The sequence below is a fragment of the Arachis ipaensis genome, chromosome B03, assembly GCF_000816755.2.
Source record: "Arachis ipaensis cultivar K30076 chromosome B03, Araip1.1, whole genome shotgun sequence".
In the NCBI taxonomy this organism is placed as follows: domain Eukaryota; kingdom Viridiplantae; phylum Streptophyta; class Magnoliopsida; order Fabales; family Fabaceae; genus Arachis; species Arachis ipaensis.
Genome location: NC_029787.2, coordinates 8,284,516 through 8,297,543, shown reverse-complemented (window position 1 = coordinate 8,297,543; position 13,028 = coordinate 8,284,516). Strand labels below are relative to the sequence as shown.

The following is a 13,028-nucleotide window of genomic DNA, read 5'->3' as shown; positions in this document are numbered from 1 at the left end:
TCTGCGTCAGGAGAAGCGTACACGATTGACGCCGCGAAGCGAATGAAGTACGAACAACTCTTTCCGGTTGAAGCCAAGAAATTCGGTTACCAACCCAAAACTAACTTCAAGTCCGTTGAAGATGCTCTCGATGACCGCGTCAAGAAGAAGGCTGATCGTTACTGCAAATGAGTACTCCTTTTATTTGTAAGAATTCACCTATTACCCTCTAGTCCTTTACCTTTCGCAATTTTTAGGGTTTGGAAGTTGAATTGAATTGCTTGAGGATGCAGCCATTTTCGGCTTTGTGATCAATTCTGATTTGTACATTTTGAATGAGCTGCACTGAGATTAAAATCTTGTGTAATTTATCTCTCTTTCTTAGTTAATACTTAATACAGTGATTAGCCTTCATTACATTGTGCATAAAGTTTTATTTTTTATTTTTAGAAAAGAAAAGGAGACTATATAATTTATTGGTAATTGCCTAATTTGTAATTTGCAGTTATTTATGAGATCTCATAATTCTTTTATGTAATACCACAATAAAAATTTGCTACCTGTGCTTCAATTAGTGACTTAGGGATACTCATTGGTCAGTGATACTCATTGCTTCCTTGATCCTTGTTCCTGTTACATGAATTTTACTTATGGGATGATAAAATTAGAATTAGTGGGTGTATGCTTGTATGGAGTTTCATTTTTTTCCCCATGAAAAACAGAAAAAGTGATCATATGAAGGTGCTGAGGGGTCAGGATGATGTTTGTTTTCTAGTAAAAATAGGGATAGTGAATTAATGATTTCAATTCTATGTCCGTCGACTATGTTCCATTTTTTTGTGGTTGAATTCCTTAAACAACTCACCAAACATAGCACCACCGTATTCATTACAAGAGCAACGAGAACCAAACATGGCACTACCATATTCATTGCAAGAAAATTCCTTCTTTCAAACGCAACAATGCTCTTACTATTCTCCGCAAATCCCCCTCTTTCAAGATCTGCCACACTGTCCCTGAACCTTGAATGCACCAATTCAATGATCCTCCTAAGCCTGAGATTGGCGGAGGTGATTGCAGTGATGGTGGGGGTGGTGGCGACGGTAGCGGCACTGGTGGTAACAGTGGAGAAGTAAAAGAGAACGATGGAGATGAAGAGTTCAAGGTTTTGTTGGATTTTGAAGCGGTTATGAAGGAAGCGGAAGCATGTGGTGTGAAGCTTCCATTGGATATGGTGGAGGCAGTGAAGACCATCGGCATTCGAAAAAATTTCCTTCAACGTTACTTGGACTTACATGTGGGTTTCTTTCAAAGTTTGAATTTTTGGGGAAGGAAAAGATCATTTCAGTGGTTAAGGTCGATTTGGTGTTTTTGTGTTGCAGGGATTGACTTGGTCAGTATGGCTATCGTGTGTGATGAAGCACTGCTCTATTATGAGAAATTGAATGCTTGTTGACCCTCGTTTTCTATTTAAAGTTGGAATTAAGGTTTGTTTCTAAATCAATGAAGTGTTACATACTTACATTTCCCCTGCTTGATATAATGTAATCGTCTGGCTTACACCAAATGAAAATAGTTGTGACTATGGAATTGATAAGTGGTGTTACAAGATGCTAGAATATTAGGAGAGGTAAAGAGATGAAAAAAGTGAAGGAAAAAGATTTGCAGATCCTCATATGAACCGTATCTAACATACACGTTATGGTTATAATGGTAAAATCACAAAGTTGTGTGTTTATCTTTAAAGAAATTTTGTGTGTATTTATTATCATAAAATTTATATTTTTTTCCAATAAATTTATGTGTTTTTTTTATATTTTTCCTTCAAAAAATTGTGTTTATCTTTTAAAAAAGATATTCTGTATTTATCGTCAATAATTTATATGTTTTCTTCTTTTATTTCTCTTCCAAAAATTGTGTCTTTACCTTAAAAAAGCTTTTGTTTACTGTTGTAAAATTTTTATACTTTTCCCAAACTTTTCAAAAAATTGTGTTTATGTTAGAAATTTCTGTATTATCATAAAGTTTCTGTGCTTACTGCTTAGTGCTTAGTGTAAAGAGTATATGCTTTTTCCTTATACATTTCTTCTTTTCCATTTTTTTCTTGTGGAGGAGGAGGAAAGAAAAGGAAGAAAAGATGTTGGGAGCTCAGCGTGTGAATAAGAATATAAGATAAATGAAAAAAATCACTTAAAAATACTTGATTAGAATCGATTATAAAATTGACATGGTCACAAGCATTTTTGAAATCTAAATATACGCTAACATAATAGCAATACATTTTTTTAAAGAATTTTGAAAAATAACAATTTAAATATTGATAGAGAATTGCAGTGAAATAATCAATGTCTCAATTGACAACTTATATAAAATCAATCATCCATTCTTCCTTTAAAAAAAATACAAATATATATCTGCAATTTTAGATTCAATTTGCACCTTACAATATTTGTTGTTTGCTTCCATTTGCATGGGAATAGATAAAAAAAATGGTGCAATAATTGAAGGAATGCGAGTTTACATCTACTGGCACTATTAAAGGAATGCGCATTATGTTGGAAAGTAATATAAAGGTTAACACGTTACTGATCTAGTAAAAAGTATGTCTCCCACTTCAAAGTGTTTTCTTCTATTCATGCTGCCATGCTACGCTATCCAATCACTATGAAGCCACTATATTTATACACTCTTCCCCGAATCCTCGGTATGCATCTCATTCCCATACAAACTAATCCTGATTGCATTGTATATTCCCAGTGCACACACACAAATGGATTGCAAGAGAATCCAAAGCACCCTGTACCATAGTAAGAACTGGAAATATGATGTGTTTGTGAGTTTCAGAGGAGAGACTCGTAACAACTTCACCGATCATCTTTTTGATGCTCTCCGCAGGCACGGCATACTTTCCTTCAGGGATGATACTAAGCTCGAGAAAGGAGGACCTATATCAGCACGGCTTCTGCAAGCTATTGAAGGATCGCAGGTTCTAATTGTGGTCTTCTCAATGGACTATGCTTCATCCACATGGTGCTTGCAAGAACTCGCGCAGATAGCTGATTGCATTCAAATACCGGGACACCGTGTTCTGCCTGTATTCTATAATGTGAGTCCATCTGAGGTCAGAAAGCAAAGTGGAAATTATGAAAAAGCCTTTATGGAACATGAAGAAAGATTCAAAGATGATGCAGAGATGATGGAGCAAGTGCTAAGATGGAGGGCAGCTCTAACACAAGTAGCCAATCTCTCTGGCTGGGATGTGAAGGATAAGTGAGTAATCAGTTCTATGTTTTGCTATTTATTCTTTTGAAATAATTTGATCACCATTCCTAACATTAATTAAGACATTTCAAAGATTTCATTGAATATAATTATGGTTGATAGATATGTAGGTTTTCTTTTGCTGTCTTAAGTGAAGATTTTTTGTTGTTCTCCTTTGTTTTTTCTTGATGTATTTAGGTCACAATCTGCTGAGATTGAAAATATTGTCAAAGTGGTAACAAGCATTCTGAGTCCCAAACAATCATCAAGTGTATCTAATGATATAGTTGGGATGCATTCCCCTGTACAAGAATTAGAAAAGCTTCTAGTTTTGGACTCAGATGATGATGTTCGAGTTGTAGGGATTTGTGGAATGGGTGGCATAGGAAAGTCAACTCTTGCCACCATCTTATATGAAAAAATCTCACATCAATATGATGCTTCATGTTTTGTAGATGATGTAAGTAGAATTTACGAAGGTTATGGTCCACTTGGTGTACAAAAGCAACTTCTTTGTCAAGCTTTCATGGAAGAAAATTTTCCAACGTGCAATCTTTCATTGGCAAATAATCTGATTCAAACTAGGTTACGGCATAGAAAGGTTCTGATAGTTCTTGATAATGTTGATCAAGGGATTCAATTGGAGAAGTTGGCTATAAAACCGGAACGGCTAGGCAGAGGAAGTAGAATGATCATAGTTTCCAGAGATGAGCATATATTGAGAGAGTATGGAGTGGACGACGTTTACAAAGTTAAACTCTTAAATGATGAGAATGCTCTCTAATTGTTTTGCAGAAAAGCTTTCAAATGTAATCATGTTGCAAAAGATTATGAAAACCTGACAAATTCTGTGTTAACATATGCTAATGGACTTCCGTTAGCAATTAGAGTATTGGGCTCATTTTTGTTTGGGCGAGATGTCTCTGAGTGGAGTAGTGCATTGGTTAGACTGAAAGAAAATCCAACAAAAGATATCATGGATGTGCTACGAATCAGTTTTGATGGACTTGAGAATATGGAAAAAGAAATATTTCTTGAAATTGCATGTTTCTTTCACAATGAGTTTGTAGGATATGTAAAGGATATTTTGAATATTCGAGGTTTTTATGCTGATATTGGTATAAGAATTCTTATTGATAAATCACTCATAACTTGTAATCACTGGGGTTGGATTGTTATGCATGATCTGTTGCAAGAGTTGGGTAGAAGTATTGTTCGAGAAAAATCACCCAAAGAACCAGGAAAATGGAGCAGGTTATGGGATCAAAAGGATCTAAGATATGTCAAGCAAGAAAACAAGGTAAAATAGTTATTGGTAATATTATTCTTTACTACTATTTTTAGAATCTAAATAATTTTAAAAGGTCTAATGTTTCAGATAGCAGAAAACCTTGAGCTTGAAGCCATAGTTCTGCGAGAATTTTGTAAAAGCAGGGAAGCAAATGAGTGGCCTGAAATTACTCATACTTCCCAAAGGAAATTTTTCCGGAAGCCTGCATTTTCTTTCTAATGAGTTGGGATATCTTGATTGGAAAGAATATCCTTTCACATATTTGCCATCAAACTTTCAGCCAAATAAACTAGTTAAATTAATCCTTAAGTATAGCAACATCAAAGAACTCTGGGAGGGAATAAAGGTATGATAGATATTATTGTCTTTATTCATGTTGATTTTATTTAAATGAAAACAAGAGGACAATTTTCTCATCTTTCTCTAAATTAACAATGAGTTGGAAAGTAGTTATGATGCCCCCTTTTTTTTGTTTTGTTGTAGGATCTACATAACTTGACACATATGGAACTATGTCATTCCAAAATTCTGGTAAAGATACCAAATTTATCACAGGCCCCAAATCTTGAGCACCTAGATCTTGAAGGATGTGTTAAACTTGTTCACCTTGATGCTTCCACTGGTTCTCTAGAAAAGCTTCATTTTTTGAATCTGAAAAACTGCAGAAGTCTTGTTAGTATTCCCAATAGCATATTTTGTCTTAATTCACTGTATGATTTAAATCTATCTGGCTGCAAGAGATTGTTTAAATATCAGTTGTTAGAGAAATCCAGGCCAAGTAAGCAATTGAATGCGGGTCAAAGTGTAGAAAGGCACATGACATCATCCATACGCAAAACTCTTACAAGGCCTCTCCAGTTTTTGTCTTCTAGAAGGCGTGCCAATTCAGTTGGTTTGTTGGTGCCTTCTGTGTCTCGTTTCCCAGCTTTGGTATCTCTTGATATAAGTTTCTGTAATCTGATTCAAATCCCTGATGCTATTGGACTGTTACGTTGTTTAGAAGATTTAAACATAGGGGGGGAACAATTTTGTGACGCTACCTCATTGCATCAAGGAACTTCCCAAGCTGACTTGGTTGAATTTGGAGCACTGTAAGCATCTAAAGTGGATGCCTAGTACCCTTTTGCCGATACGAGGAGGTAGCAATGGAGGAATATTTGTTTACAACTGCCCCAATTTGAGTGACACGGAAGGTTGTCGTGTGACAGTTATTTCATGGATGATAAAAATGATTCAGGTGCCAATTTCAATTCCTCGTTTGTTTTCCCTTTTGGCTTCTCTATGTATATTATGAACTGATATGGATAGCTAATTTCTTTGATTCCAGGTGAACATGCAATGCCCTTTAATTAAATGCAAATTTGAAGTTGTTATTCCAGGAAATGAAATTCCAAGGTGGTTCAAAAAACAGAATACGGGTGATTCAGTGATCTTGGATCCATATCCCATTCTGGATGACAATGATTGGATTGGCATTGCTGTTTGTGCAACATTTGTTTCACATCATGCTCCAACTCAATTGTTTGAAGAAACAATAGATCATCAAGATCTAATTAGTTTTGGTTTTCGTTGTACTCGTTCTGATGGGAACATTTATTCCCGAGTTCCAATATGTCTTAAGAAAGATTTGATCACAACTGAAGTAGATCATATGTTAAGTTTTATCTCCCGGGAAGTTTTCATTAATTTTTATGCAAGTCATATAAAAGAAGGAGCATCAGATCTTCATGGTATTAAATTGCATGCCGCAAGTGATTATCCAGAAGAAGTAGTAGAAGTGAAGAGGTGTGGTTACCGTTGGGTATTTAAGGAAGATTTGGAACAATTTAACCCAACTATGATGTTTAGCGCCAATTCTTCAGTTCAGAGTCCGAAGCACAAGTTTCTGGCAATTGAAGATCAGCAATAAATAGCATTCTCTTATTGTTTAATGGTTCAGTTCTTCTAGTGGCTTTTGCTTTACATTTACAAATGTGTTATTGTAATTTAAATCTTTTTTAATTAAACTACTATAACATAAACATCAATCAATCAAGTTCTTAATTCTGCAGGTATAAACTTGCTTCAGTCATTTTTAAAAATATTGGATTCAAAATTAAATATTCAATCGTAAGTTTATTCTGATGTCATATAATTATATAGATTAAGTTAAAAAATATCCTTAAAACATTAGTTCAAATGGTAAAAGAAGAAATTTTATCTTTTCCAATACACTAAATACATAAAAAAAAACTTTAAATGTTGACTTATACGTTATATTTTCTATGAAAAGATTTTCTTATAATATCCTTAATTATATATATAATAAAAACAATTTAAGGATCCAATCCAACCAACAATGGGTACACCTTTGTGTCTTTTAGAAGAAAAACTTCTAAATAAGTATAAACTAGAATGAGACTCGCGCCACGCGCGGAACGGTAAATTAATGATAGTATATAATAAATATGAAAAATTGTTATGTTTTGTAGAAATAAATTAAATATGTGTAAATTGAAGTTAAATTTAAAAGGTATTTTATTTTAAATAATTTGTAGTACAAAAGATTTGGATGGGAGTTGTAAACATTTTTAAATATTTTTATTTGGTGGTTTGATTTTTACATTTGTTTTAGTTAATGGACTTAGTCATCTTATATGGCGTTCGTCCTCCTTTTTTTTTGTTGGTTGTTAGAATTTGTGCTTTCTTCTTTTTGTCGTAGGTTCTTGTGAAGATATGTTCTTTATGAATTGTTGAATTTGATGCACTTTTTATTGTGTTATTTGGTTCCATCTTTGTATGTATGTTCTTCTTTCGAAGATGTGTCTTGAATTTGTATGGTTTTCTTTCTCCTTAATCTCTTGATGGGGTGGTGCTTCAATGTCATTATTTTTTTGAAATGTCATTAGATTTAAAGCAGTTGTGCCCAATAAGTTTTTTGTGTCGCCATCAAATAGTACAAAAGTTGTTGTAACACTTTGATCTAAAACCTTTAATTGAATTCTGAACCTAAAATAAGTATTGGGCTAACAACTAATAATCTGATAGATGAGATTATGAAAAGTATATAGAGTTACCTTATTGTTGGATATTATGGTGTTTGATTACATGTGCCACAAATATTGTTGTTTCTTTTTTTATATATGCTTTCTTCGGACACCTTTTACATTTAACACAGTTCTATCCTAATTTGTCATTAATTTCGTTTATAGTTGCTAAAATTGTGAAGATCTTTTCCTATTCCAATATTCAATTTATGTTATCATTGGGTATATGATATTTGAGAAAGTATGAATGTATGATGCATGTTGTGATTTTTGTTGTCATACCTGATCATCATATTCTCATTGCATGGCCATTAGATCTAATCGTTCTGCTCTGAAAGAATGATGCTCTATTGAGTAAGTTTGAGATATGCAGTTCGAAAATAAACTTTTTTGTGCTAAATTTGATGTTATGTGAAGGAATAGTGATAAGAGACTTATATATGTAGTTTAAATGGTATAGAATTGAAATACTTATAATGTAAAATTCATTATCATTAATAATATTATTATGACATTTGTAATATGGATGTTTATTACCTTTGATGAGTTATTTATAAAAATTAATAAATTAATTGTTACGGTTATAAATTTATTGTATTGTTTATAACGGTAAGATATAATAAATATAGGAATATGAATTTAATGTATTTGGAAGTTACAAATTTATTGGATTCTATTTTTTAGTTTTTTATTTGTATATTTTATTTTTTTTGCTGATTTAAAAATAATAGTTAATTTGGCAAGAATTGAGTGGTTGATTCTAAAGTTGTGTCAAATAATAATTATTCTAAAGTTGGCAATGCAATTAACGTAGTCAATGGCCTAAACTTATAGAGTTGAGGTCAACATAATTATTGTAATAATTATATAATTAGATTTGTATCCATGCATGATGCATCTTATATGTACAAATATACGCAACAAAAGCTAAAAGTTAAACATTTTTAGTAAAAAAAAAAAGAAAATAGTTAATTAGTGTTTTGAGGTAAACATGCATGCATGATGCATCTTATATACTACAAATGTATCTAATATGAAAATGTATGTCTAATATCATATATTTTTTGGTTTCGTTTTGAATATGAAAATGTATGTCTAATATCATATATTTTTTGGTTTCGTTTTGATACTCTTTTAATAAATTTGTTTTTTTTTAGTTTTCAAATATTCTTTTCAAAATTTATATTGGTAAAATAAAATAGAATTTGTTTTTAATAATAAGTAAAAACTACAATAATAGTTCTTTGTACCTAGTGTTACTTCTAAAAATTAAAATGATTATTTTTTTTTACCAAAAATACAGAGACTCGAACTCGCGACCAATATGGGAGACTATGCTATTTGAGGTATAACTCATTGGCAAAAATTAAAATGATTATAATAAACATAATTATAATAATAAAATATAATTTTCATTTTTTAAATTTTTAATTTATAAATTAATTGTTGCGGTTATAAATTTATTGTGTTGTTTATAACGGTAAGATATAATAAATATATGAATATGAATTCAATGTATTTGGAGGTTACAAATTTATTGGATTCTATTTTTTAGTTTTCTATTTGTATATTTTATTTTTTTTGCTGATTTGGAAATAGTAGTTGATTTGGCAAGAATGGAGTGGTTGATTCTAAAGTTATGCCAAGTAAGCAATATTGTTGATATGGCATTAGTAGGAGGAAAGAAATGTCTCAAAAGTAATGTGGTGCATGCTTATGTATCTACTTTTATATATTAAGAATAGATATTCTGGGAAATTTAGATGCCGAAAATATTGAGGCCAGATAGCTAGTATCTCCCAAAATTCAGCTCCAATTTCAATTGTTTCTTAATACACACTATTTTCTTGCAACAGTAGCATCTAAAAAGTAAAAATACACTTGAAGAACATATGCAAATTGCAAAACAATAGCATTCTATAAATATTTGGTGATAAAATGTATTAATCCATTTCTAATATTAACATCTTTGACATCTAATTCAGATGCTAGTTTCCACTAAAAATGAAGGATGAAAAGAAATTTCTGAGTGTCTTATATGCAAAGTTGTCCCTCAACTACCCTGTGTAAGTTTCTTTTAGTATTACTTATAATCCATTCAAGCATGAAGTGAGGTCCATGAAAGCATTGAGATCGTCCATTGAATGACATATCCAAAATCTTCCTCTGCCTTGGCTTAGTATCTCTCAAAACAAAGGTTGATTTAAATATGAAATTGGAATCACAAGCCCCTTCATTTTCTCTCTTAACAGAGATTGAGATAGCCTTTTTTGAACTTCATCAACTTTACAAGATTCTTGGCTAACACCAGATGATACTCTTTTAATAGTTTGTTTCCTTTTAATTTTTATTATCATAGGCTATGGACCCCTTTTTCACATTTCTATTGGGATGGTTCTGTTTCTGAGTTAATTTTACTACTGCTTGAATTGAACCAGTCAACAAACTCGTCTCGCAGATTAGTATATAGCACTTATTTAGTTCTAAATTCAACTTAGTCATATACAAGTAGACACTAGTATTCTACAAAGAAGTCCACCAAAAAAAGGGAAGAAGTTTACTAGAAACGTGTGCTTTTGTTCTTGTTTATTCTATGTTTCGTGATTGTAGCAGAAATGTTTTTCTATTCAATTGAAACATATTAGGAAGCTACAATTCATGTATATGAGATCCTTCCCTACAAATATTCATGAATTTCGTTAGTCATCCATCACACAGTCATAAAACGAAAATGAGACTAACGACACTTATATCGTTCAAGAAATTGGGTAGGTGCCATAGAGAAAATGTTTAGCAAATCATGACAAAGATTTGGAGCAAAGAGCTACGAATATTGAAGCAATGCGTGTCAAATTGGAAGTTAAGAAAGGATAACGTCACTACTTATCTATTTTTTTTAAAAAAAAAAAAGTATGTCCCACACTCCCATTTCAATGTTTTGTTTTGCTCATAATAAAGTATAAACCACTCACTGCAAGAATTTTCATCTATCCTTTCCTCCACAGAAAAACTACTACCCTGCAAACTAACCAAAAGACACGTCCATTGACTTTAATATATATATAAATCCCTTATCCTCGGTGTGCATCTCATTTTCATAACAACTAATCCTTATTTCTGCATTGCTTATTCCTTATTGACTGTGCACACATACAATGGATTGCATGAGAATCCAAAGCCCCTTGTCTCTTAAGAAGAATTGGAAATATGATGTGTTTGTGAGTTTTAGAGGGGAGACTCGCTTCAACTTCACTGATCATCTTTATGCTGCTCTCCAAAGACACGGCATATTTGCCTTCAGGGATGATACTAAGCTCGAGAAAGGAGGACTTATATCTGCAGGGCTTCTGAAAGCTATTGAAGGATCACAGGTTCTGATTGTTGTCTTCTCTATCAACTATGCTTCCTCCACATGGTGCTTGCAAGAGCTGGCAAAGATAGCTGACTGCATTGAAACACCGGGACAGCGTGTTCTGCCAGTTTTCTATGATGTGAGTCCAACTGAGGTGAGAAGGCAAAGTGGAAATTATGAAAAAGCCTTTATGAAACATGAAGAAAGATTCAAAGATGATGCAGAGAAGATGGAGCAAGTGCGAAGATGGAGGGCGGCTCTAACACAAGTAGCTAATCTCTCTGGCTGGGATGTGAAGAAGGATAAGTCAGTAACCCCTTCTATGTCTTCTATTTATTCTTTTGAAATAATTTTGTGCTGTAGTAAGTGATGATTTTGTGGGTTTTTTTTTTTTTCTTAATTGATGTGTTTAGGTCACAATCTGCTGAGATTGAAAATATCGTCAAAGTGGTAACAAACATAGTGAGTCCCAAACCATCATCAAGTCTATCTGATGATATAGTTGGGATGCATTCTCCTCTACATGAATTAGAAAAGCTTCTACTTTTGCTCTCAGACGATGATGTTCGAGTTCGAGTTGTAGGGATTTGTGGAATGGGCGGCATAGGAAAGTCAACTCTTGCCACCATTTTATATGGAAAAATCTCTCATCAATATGATTCTTCATGTTTTGTGGATGACGTAAGTAGAATTTACGGAGATTATGGTCCACTTGGTGTACAAAAGCAACTTCTTTGTCAAGCTTTCATGCAAGAAAATTTTTCGATATGCAATCTTTCACTGGCAAATAATCTGATTCAAACTAGGTTATGCCATAGAAAGGTTCTCCTAGTTCTTGATAATGTTGATGAGGGGATTCAATTGGAGAAGTTGGCTATAAAACGGGAAAGGCTAGGTAGAGGGAGTAGAATAATCATAGTTTCTAGAGATGAGCATATATTGAGAGAGTATGGAGCGGATGAAGTTTTCAAAGTTCCGCTCTTAAATGATGAGAATGCTCTCCAATTGTTTTGCAGAAAAGCTTTCAAATGTAATCACGTTGCAAAAGATTACGAGAGCCTGACAGATTCTGCATTAAAATATGCTAATGGACTTCCTTTAGCGATTAAAGTATTGGGCTCATTTTTGTTTGGGCGAGATGTCTCCGAATGGAGTAGTGCATTAATTAGATTGAAAGAAAAGCCAACAAAAGATATTATGGATGTGCTACGAATCAGTTTTGATGCACTTGACGATATGGAAAAGGAAATATTTCTTGATATTGCTTGTTTCTTTCCATTTAAGCGCGAAGAATATGTGAAAGAGATTTTACGTATTCGAGGATTTTATCCTGATATTGGTATAAGAATTCTCATTGATAAATCACTTATAACTATTTTTGATGGATGGGAGATAGTTATGCACGATCTGTTGAGAGAGTTGGGTAGAAGTATTGTTCGAGAAAAATCACCCCACGAACCAAGAAAGTGGAGCAGGTTGTGGAATCAAAAGGATCTAAGCAATGTCTTACGAGAAAACAAGGTAATATAGTTATTGAAATTGTTGTAGGTTGCCACTTTTATTTAGAATCTAAATAATCTTAAAAGCTCTAATATTTCAGATAGCAGAAAACCTTGAAGCCATAGTTCTCCGAGAATTTTGTATCTACAGGGAAGAGTTGCCAGTTGAAGCTTTATCACAAATGAGTAACCTGAAATTGCTTATTATACTTAGTCTTACTGAAAATTTGAGTTTCTCAGGATGCCTGCATTTTCTTTCTAATGAGTTGGGATATCTTGAATGGGAAAGTTATCCTTTCACATGTTTGCCATCAAGCTTTCAGCCAAATAAACTCGTTAAACTAATCCTGGATTATAGCAACATCAAAGAACTCTGGAAGGGAATAAAGGTATGGCAGATATCCTTGTCTTTGTTAGTATTAATTTTATAATTAAATTATTTTTTTGACATCTATAATTTTATCAAATTTATAATTAGATCCTTATAATTTAAAAATGTTCAACTAAATTCTTATACCATTAAGGTAGAAGAATAAAATTAAGAGAAAAATAATTTAAAAATATAAAATTTTAAGAAAGAGAAAATTAATTTAAAAATGTAAAATTTTAAATAAATGTCC

The 13,028-nt window shown here is 32.7% G+C and overlaps 4 protein-coding genes across 8 annotated transcripts in view; all 4 read left to right on the top strand.

Annotated features, from left to right (window-relative positions):
* The window catches only part of LOC107628802 (disease resistance protein RPS6), a 4,711-nt gene extending 328 nt beyond the window's left edge, over window positions 1–4,383 (top strand). Inside the window, exons 1-4 of one of the 3 annotated variants that reach the window (XM_021117999.1) lie at window positions 1,034–1,276; window positions 1,362–1,466; window positions 2,875–3,249; window positions 3,439–4,383. In XM_021117999.1, coding sequence (XP_020973658.1) covers window positions 2,987–3,249; window positions 3,439–4,024 — 849 coding nt within the window. In that variant the 5' untranslated portion in view covers window positions 1,034–1,276; window positions 1,362–1,466; window positions 2,875–2,986 and the 3' untranslated portion in view covers window positions 4,025–4,383. Of the gene's footprint in view, window positions 187–1,033; window positions 1,277–1,361; window positions 1,566–2,874; window positions 3,250–3,438 lie in introns of those variants that run through there. The other 2 variants (XR_001617857.2, XM_016331405.2) reach the window with 2 other exon arrangements.
* LOC107632265 lies at window positions 4,685–6,585 on the top strand. The gene is made up of 3 exons (XM_021118001.1): window positions 4,685–4,877; window positions 5,015–5,768; window positions 5,859–6,585. The coding sequence occupies exons 2-3, from the start codon at window positions 5,640–5,642 to the stop codon at window positions 6,438–6,440; spliced, it is 711 nt and encodes a 236-aa protein (XP_020973660.1). The 5' UTR covers window positions 4,685–4,877; window positions 5,015–5,639; the 3' UTR covers window positions 6,441–6,585.
* Window positions 10,553–13,028, top strand: part of LOC107628793 (TMV resistance protein N) — a 32,289-nt gene continuing 29,813 nt past the window's right edge. The window contains exon 1 of one of the 2 annotated variants that reach the window (XM_016331397.2): window positions 10,553–10,707. The gene's annotated coding sequence lies outside the window, so the exon portion shown is untranslated. The remainder of the gene's footprint in view (window positions 10,708–13,028) is intronic. The other variant, XM_016331395.2, reaches the window with a different exon arrangement.
* Window positions 10,655–13,028, top strand: part of LOC107628789 (disease resistance protein RPP5-like) — a 25,725-nt gene continuing 23,351 nt past the window's right edge. For both annotated transcript variants that reach the window (XM_021117997.1, XM_016331390.2), the window contains exons 1-3: window positions 10,655–11,215; window positions 11,323–12,430; window positions 12,510–12,797. In XM_021117997.1, coding sequence (XP_020973656.1) covers window positions 10,713–11,215; window positions 11,323–12,430; window positions 12,510–12,797 — 1,899 coding nt within the window. In that variant the 5' untranslated portion in view covers window positions 10,655–10,712. The remainder of the gene's footprint in view (window positions 11,216–11,322; window positions 12,431–12,509; window positions 12,798–13,028) is intronic.

Bases quoted from the DNA above. Each gene is read 5' to 3' on its own strand.
- LOC107632265 (XM_021118001.1), top strand. From the start codon at position 5,640: ATGCCTAGTACCCTTTTGCCGATACGAGGAGGTAGCAATGGAGGAATA. The intron at 5,769-5,858 runs GTGCCAATTTCA...CTTTGATTCCAG, and splicing joins GGATGATAAAAATGATTCAG to GTGAACATGCAATGCCCTTT.